Source organism: Otolemur garnettii, unplaced genomic scaffold (assembly GCF_000181295.1).
Source record: "Otolemur garnettii isolate 467f Iridium unplaced genomic scaffold, OtoGar3 scaffold00006, whole genome shotgun sequence".
NCBI classification, from domain to species: domain Eukaryota; kingdom Metazoa; phylum Chordata; class Mammalia; order Primates; family Galagidae; genus Otolemur; species Otolemur garnettii.
Window position 1 is genome coordinate 33174027 of NW_003852401.1, and position 7413 is coordinate 33181439.

General features: G+C 42.5%; 1 protein-coding gene across 1 annotated transcript; it reads right to left on the bottom strand.

Moving 5' to 3' along the window:
* Positions 1–531: 531 nt before the first annotated feature.
* CUNH9orf40 (chromosome unknown C9orf40 homolog) lies at positions 532–7146 on the bottom strand. Its single transcript, XM_003782958.3, has 2 exons — positions 6641–7146; positions 532–2030 (listed from the first exon to the last, which is right to left on the bottom strand). The coding sequence occupies exons 1-2, from the start codon at positions 7067–7069 to the stop codon at positions 1872–1874; spliced, it is 588 nt and encodes a 195-aa protein (XP_003783006.1). The 5' UTR covers positions 7070–7146; the 3' UTR covers positions 532–1871.
* Between the last annotated feature and the right edge of the window lie 267 nt (positions 7147–7413).

The following is a 7413-nucleotide window of genomic DNA, read 5'->3' on the forward strand; positions in this document are numbered from 1 at the left end:
AAGATAGAGTCTTAACTATGTTGCTCAGGCCAGTCTCAACAACTCCTGGCCTCCCAAAGTGCTGAGATTACCAGTGTGAGCTACCATGTCCAGCCCTAAACAACTTTTCCTGTAAGAGGGAATATTTCAAATCTCTCCCCCACTATGCACACATATATATAGTCCCTGACTTATGATGGTTTTTAACAGTTTTTCAACTTTACCAGTGTGAAAGCAATTTAACGTGGGGTTATCATAAACCCATTATTAAGTTGAAAGTTTCTATTCCAATTCCTATCCTGAAACTTCTATTAGCAGTTAAAGTGGAATGAAGTGGAATTATAGGAAGCATGTTTATTCTAATGATTTTTTTAACTTAACTTAAGATTACTATGAGAATTAAACAAGATGATGTAAAGTACTTACAGCATTGCTTGACAATAAACAGTCTCTCTGAGGTAGATACTATTTATTATTTCTCATTTTACAGGTGAGAAATCTGAGGCTTAAAGATGAAAAATAACTTACTTAAGGTTACATAGGTAGGAAGTGGCAGTACAAGACTTTGAACTGTGTCTGACCACAATACTATATACAGTTTGTCTTACTGTCAACCCATTCTTAAATCCTGCAGTACACATAAAACATCAAGGTTTCTCTCTCTCATTGGCATTTACCATCTTTCCTGAATTTTTGACTCTAATGTCATCAACAACAAAAAACACACAAGCAGGGAGGAGTTACTCAATTACAAAGCCAAAATTCTGGATGCGGTACAAAAGTTAATTAACTTAATCACCGATACTCACATAACTCAAACACAAATTGTTTACTTTATTTCTTTAACAATGAAACAGTAATAACAAAACAATAATTTAGTTGTTACAAAGCCATCAACAGAGCAAAAAACCAAAGCTAAGAGATATTGCTTCAGCTCAAATTATTTATCTCCTTTAAACAGGAAACTACTACCATTAGTCTAGTGGTTCTCAAACCTGTCTGCACTTTAGAGGAATGAAGAGAAAGAAGACTGGTGCTTAAAAAAATAGCTATATGCAAGGCCCACCTCAGAAACAATTAAGTGAGAATCTCTCAAGAGAGAGGCCCAGGCAAAGATTTTTAAAGTGCTGTCAGTGTGGAGAACTACAAGTCTAAAGGAACAGCAATAAAAACCATGCATTCAAAGCAATTCAAAACCAAGAAACTCATCATATGATAAATTTCTTTCCTTTTTCTCCTGGAAAAAGGGGAAGGGGTCAGGCACTGACTCATTCTTCACTGTTCTTTATCCATTTTTGATTGCCCATAGTAGAGCTTAACAAACGTCAGATATTAGAAGTTATGCATACATGCTACCCAAATTGAAATTCTCTCTACTTCACATTTTGCAAGCTTTGAATTAAAAACAATGCTAGCTTTCAGAAAGAATTCCTCACTTTAAATTTGCATAGATGTTCAAGTCAGCTTTGTTCAACTAAGAGTCAATAAAATGTATTAGAAAGTATTTTACTAGTAATAGTTATTATAAAATATTTATTATTTCACAAACCACAGATAAACTTTTTGGTGCAGGTGGGAGGGATATTCGAGTGTTTCAAAAACTGCCAGAGTTTCTTTTTATAAGATCACTATCTTCGGATTCAGAATCTAAACAAAGCCTTTTTCCTTAAGGATGCATACATAAAATACTTCCCAAACTGCACTATATCTGTGACAAACCCCAGGTTCAGTAGTAACTGCAGGTATTTATTGTCAAAACAACCTTTCCTTATTTTTCAGGTTTGGAAATGATACCACGGCAAGTATGGAAAAACTTTTTCCTTAAGAATACATGAATTCACTTAGACATGTCTTTTCAAATTTAATGAATCCCACTTATTCAGGTCCTTATGTCAGGACTCCATGTCAATCTCGGCCACTTCATTCTTGCCCTGAAGTGCTGCTTCTGTCAGGTTGTCTTCAGTTACATCTTCAATGTCTGCCAGGTCAATAGGTGGTAAAGGATTCCTCCAGTACTGAAAGGTATTATACTGCCAAAATTCTTCATTGTGCTTTAGAGAAAAATAAAGAGAGAGAGAGAGATGAAAGTACCTCAGTGGCTTAGAAAAAGTTTTTTCAGGAAACAATTCTGTTTAAAAAGCAACTCACATAAAATTTTGCAGTCTTTTACTTTGCCATTTTAACAATCATTTTTGCCCCATCATTTCATACACTTAATCAAATCTGTACACTTTAATATTTTTGGATTTGTGAAAGTGTTTGTTGGTAGATTAAATATTTTTTTAAACATTTTTCCTTCTAAGAGATAGGGTCTCGTTCTGTCACCAAGGCTGGAGTGCAATGTGGCCTGATCATAACTCACTGTATAGCTTTGAACTCCTGGTCTCAAGCAATCCTTCTGCTTCAGCCTTCTGAAGTGGTAGGATTACAGGCATGAGCCACAACTCACCCTCTCCCATTTTTAACACAGAGTAAATATCTGAAAATGGTCTTAACATTTTTTATCTTTCAATGAGGAAAATATTTTAAAGATATACACTCATACACCCTTATAATGTATATTTGGTCTTTTTTTGAAGACTTTCCAAAAAGTATTAGGGTATGAACACAGCAAATAGCAAAAAAATCTTAAACTGATCATTTTATTAAAGGGACTATTCTGTGTACATGACGAACTTTTAAATCAATATATCAAAATTCTGTAAATCTAAATGAATGCTGGTCCCTTAAAATTTCAGTGGCTGGCTTGGTGCCTGTAGCTCAGCGGCTAAAGAGCCAGCCACATACACCAGAGCTGGCAGGTTTGAACCCAGCCCAGGCCTGCCAAATAGCAATGACAGTTAACAATCACGACAAAAAAATAGCCAGTCGAATCGCTTAAGCCAGAGTTTCAGGTTGCTGTGAGCTGTGATATCAGGGCATTCTCCCTAGGGCAACATAGTGAGACTGTCAAAAAAAAAAAAAAAAAATTCAGTGGCTCTGAATGGCTATGAAACTATTTCAAGGAACTACAAATGAAAGTTTTCAAAATCTGGCATGTATTTTATACTTTCAGCACTATTCATACTACCATTACATTGCTCATTAGCTAAATGTGTTTCAGTGGCTACAGTGCTGGAGAGACTTTCAGAAAGTCTCATTAGGAAGAATTCTTTGTTTTAGACTCAAATGCTTAGAGAATCAAAAGTCTTTTGGGAATTTCTTAAAATTGGGATATAATAAGTCAAAGGAAACCAAGAAAAATTTCACTTTAATAAGAAGATAAGGCTCAGCGCCTGTGGCTCAAGTGGCTAAGGAGCCAGCCACATACAACTAAGGTGGCAGGTTCGAATCCCCAGCCGAGGCCCCCCAAACAACAATAATGGCTGCAACCAAAAAACAGCTGGGCGTTGTGGCGGGCGCCTGTGGTCCCAACTACTTGGGAGGCTGAGGCAGGAGACTCACTTGAGCCCAGGAGTTGGAGATTGCTGTGAGCAGTGAAGCCATGGCACTCTACCCAGAGGGACAGCTTGAGGCTCTGTCTCAAAAAAAAAAAAAAAAAAAAAAGAATAAGATAAGAGTTAAGAGCGGTGCCTGTTGCTCAGTGAGTAGGGCGCTGGCCCCATATACTGAGGGTGGTGAGTTCAAACCCGGTCCAGCCAAATTGCAACAAAAAAACAGCCGGGCATTGTGGTGGGTGCCTATAGTCCCAGCTAGTCAGGAGGCTGAGGCAAGAGAATCACCTAAACCCAGGAGTTGGAGATTGCTGGGAACTGTGTGACATCATGACACTCCACCGAGATCGATAAAGTGAGTGAGACTCTGTCTCTACAAAAAAAAAAAGAGTTAAAAGCAAAGTTCTAGTTCTCTCTGCTTTTTGGAAAATCTATTTTTCAAATTATCTACTTGTAAAAGCTGGACTGAAGAAAGGTCCTTTAATGTTAGTACAACCTAGTAACTAAAGACGCTAACTCTGCCACCAGACAAACCTGGGTTTGCAAGATAACTCCACCGCCCACTAACTCTAATCTTGACCCCATTAGTAAAATGGAGAACCATTGTAAGAATTAAAAGAATTAAGGTTTAGCATAGTAATTGATCAATATTGTATTCCAATAAGCCTGAGAATCATTAATAATTTTTCCCTTAGAAAATTAAAATCTCTGCTTACTTTGTTACAAATACCTAACACTATCACCAGGCATTTTGGTGGGTGCTTGTAGTCCCAGCTATTCCTTGGGAGGCTGAGGCAAGAGAATCGCTTGAGCCCAAAAGTTTGAGGCTGCTGTGACCTATGATGCTAGGGCACTCTACTGAGGGCAACAAAGTGAAACTTTGTCTCAAAAAACAAAACAAAACTAACACTAAAAGTCAACACTGGCAGACCAATGTATCAGCACTAAATAATAACACTGACATAAAAAAAAAACATTTAATACCTGATTTTACTTTAATTCTCTAGTAAAAATATACCACAACAGCTTAGGAAATATTCTGAAATTCTGGGGCAGAAAAGAGGTGTCATTATTCTGCTTAGGTTCCATGCTTAATGTAGAAAAACAGTATTTGAAGTAGTATTTTCTAAATGAGGTCTCAAGAGTGAAAGAAGAAACTTAAGTCCTATTCTGAACAGGAGAGAAACCAGGCATTTACTGCATTGAACTGAAAAACTTATTTGTTTTTGTTGTATCTAGTTTTCCCTTGGAGAATAGCTATAAAAACAAAAAGCCTGTCTTTGGAGGCCGGAAGAGGGAAGCTGAAGAGAGCATGTTCCTCTCTTAGGTTTGCAGAAGAGAAGCAGCTCCAGGCAGAAACCTAACAAAAAAAAAAAAGAAACGTGGGATTTGGCAAAGAAAAAAGTCCAGATTTGGTGAAGGAACCCCTGGAGCCAAGCTTTTTGCCTGCCACAAGCTTGCAACAACTTTAGGAAACAGCCATCAGATCTACAGTCACTGCTATTGAGGAAGATACAGGTCCATGGGATTCTAAGCCAGTGTTTTTGTGACAGTCTACTGAAAAAACTGCCTTTCTTCTGCCAATCTGTCATTTCCACATTTTTCTCTTGTCAACCAAGGGGCACACTGTAGTCAACGTATTTCAATAGGAAAGACAAGCCTGTGTATGGGGTGGAGGATGGGGGAACCAAAAAATGGTGTGAAAAACTTCCAGAAAGTTTTCAAACTACACAATCCCTACTTCCAAATGCAATACATCTAAGTGACTATGATTCTGTTAGACACTTTTGAATATCCAGGAACAATCTGAAAAAAAAGGCTTAAAATAAGGTTCATATTTTGTAACTTCTGAACTAGGGGTAATATATTTACTATGTAATAATTTCATCCAAAAATCTCATGATAATGATTAAGTCTAAAAGATAATTTCTCAGAGCCATGGAAGGAGATCATTCTTAACTATAAAACTGTCATTATTTTATTGGGCTTTTCACATGAAAATTCATCATGCTAGAAAAACTTCAATTTTTTTCTTAGAAAGGCATCTGATAAATTCTGCCATAAATACTTAACATCAAAATGTTGAGTGAGTGCTATGCTCACTAAGGGGGTTTGGTGAACTCTTGAGTCCTACATTTACTCATTCCATCCCCAAGTCCCTTTGCTAAGTCATTCCAGAGCTGTGAAAAAGCACCCTGAATTCCTTAGCCTAGACCAAAGCTGCCCGATAAATACATAATGTGAGCCACAAATATAACTTAAAAGTTTTCTAGTAGCCATATTGAAAAAGTAAAAGAAAGTTGTGAAATTCATTTTAATATATTTTATTCAATCCAATATATCCAAATTTCACATGTAAGCAATATAAAAACCTGAGCTATTTTATCCTGCTTACTAAATCTATGAAATTTAGTGTGTATTTTACACTTACAGAACATCTCAATTTGTAGTAGTCACATTTTAAATGTTCAGCGGTCTCACGTGGCCAAGTGGCTGTCTCAGGAAACGGCAAATCTACCCAAACCTAGACTTTCTCAGGATTCTTAGGGCACAGAGATAAGACAGGCTTATTTCCTGAGCTAGGAACCCCCAGCCATGATTCTCAAATACGGTTCACCGTAGCCCTAATTAATTTTCAACCATCCTTTCTCATAAGATCAGATTTAACGCTCAGTATAAAGCTTTTCCCAAGAAATGGGGGTTCTTCGTCTCTGCCAAAAGAGTTGTACCAGCCTACAGCTCGTCCAATGCAATTGACGGCTACCACGTTGGTTGCCCTGTTTAGAAAGAATCCATCATGAATTCTTGAATAATCACCGTTAAACCAAGAAGGGCACGCTACATCTCTCTGACATGTGTCGTTGGGCTGAACCTATCTATGTTCACGGTCAACGTCTTTCCCACGTTCTACCGCCGGCCGAGTCCACGTCCTGCTGCCCCCTTACGAAGGCCTGTGCCGAAGCCGCACGGCCGCTTCTCCCCCGCGGGAACGCCGCATTTCCCCCTAGACCAGCAAAGTGCTTTCTGCCCATCGGACTCCCTCAGTGCGGTGCCTGGGGGGTCAGCGTCCATTCCCAGAGCGGCGACCTGGCTTTTCGCCTTTGGGGGTGTCTTACAAACATGTCATGAGCGGAACTACTGGTTGTTCCCGGAGAGTGTAGGGCGTCTGGGGAAAGACTAACCCCCGGGCCCCTGCGCCCCCGCACCCCACCCACCCTGGTCCCTACCTGGCGCGGTGCAGCCCCCCATTCTCCCTGCAGGGGCCCTGCGTGCCCCGCCCCGTCGTCGCCTCCGCCCCTCAGGGGCCGGGCTCCCCGGGGCTCCTCCCCCGGCCCGCAGGGCCGTACTGGAGGCTGCAGCAACGGCGGCTCGCCCGTCTCCAGGCCGCGGCCCTCACACTCTTCGCCGCCCGGAGCGTTGCTGTCCCCACTATCGCGGCGCTTGCTGGGCGAAGCCGAAGACTCTGCCATGGCCCCCGCGTCGATTCTGCGCTTTCGGCGAAGCTCCCGGACGCCGAGAGGCTGCCCAGGATGCGCTGCCCCGGGCGCCCGGATCCAGAGCGGCGACGGCGGCGGCTCCTCGGTGAAGTCGCTGAGCAGGAGCCGCTTCCAAGGCACGTGGAACGTCACCGGCTCGGCCGCACGCCGCTTGGCCATGGGCCCAGAGGCTCGGGCTCCCGCCCGGCGTGGGAGACCGGGCGCAGATAGTAGCGGGCGCTGAGGGCGGAGCGCGCGAGGGCGAGGCTGAAATCTAGCGAGGATGCGGCTGGAGGCGGAGGGGGTGGAGCGGGCGGGGCGGCCCGCTTTGGACACAGCCCGCGCACACTGCCTTAGCAGCCGCCGAGGTGTGGCCTGGACGTTGGAGAGCAACCGCGAAGCGGCGGAGATTCGAACCTGCGCACAACGTGTGCGCGCGCGCTCGCGCCGGCCGAGCGGAGCCGCTGGTTGGTGGAAGCTCGCGGGGCGCGCTCCCCGCCGCCCTAGCGGCCGGAAGTGCGCGC

Excerpts from the sequence above, each read along its gene's own strand:
- CUNH9orf40 (XM_003782958.3), bottom strand. The coding sequence starts at position 7,069 with ATGGCCAAGCGGCGTGCGGCCGAGCCGGTGACGTTCCACGTGCCTTGG. Across the intron at positions 2,031-6,640 it reads GGGGGGCTGCACCGCGCCAG|CACAATGAAGAATTTTGGCA; the intron begins GTAGGGACCAGG and ends TTTTCTCTAAAG.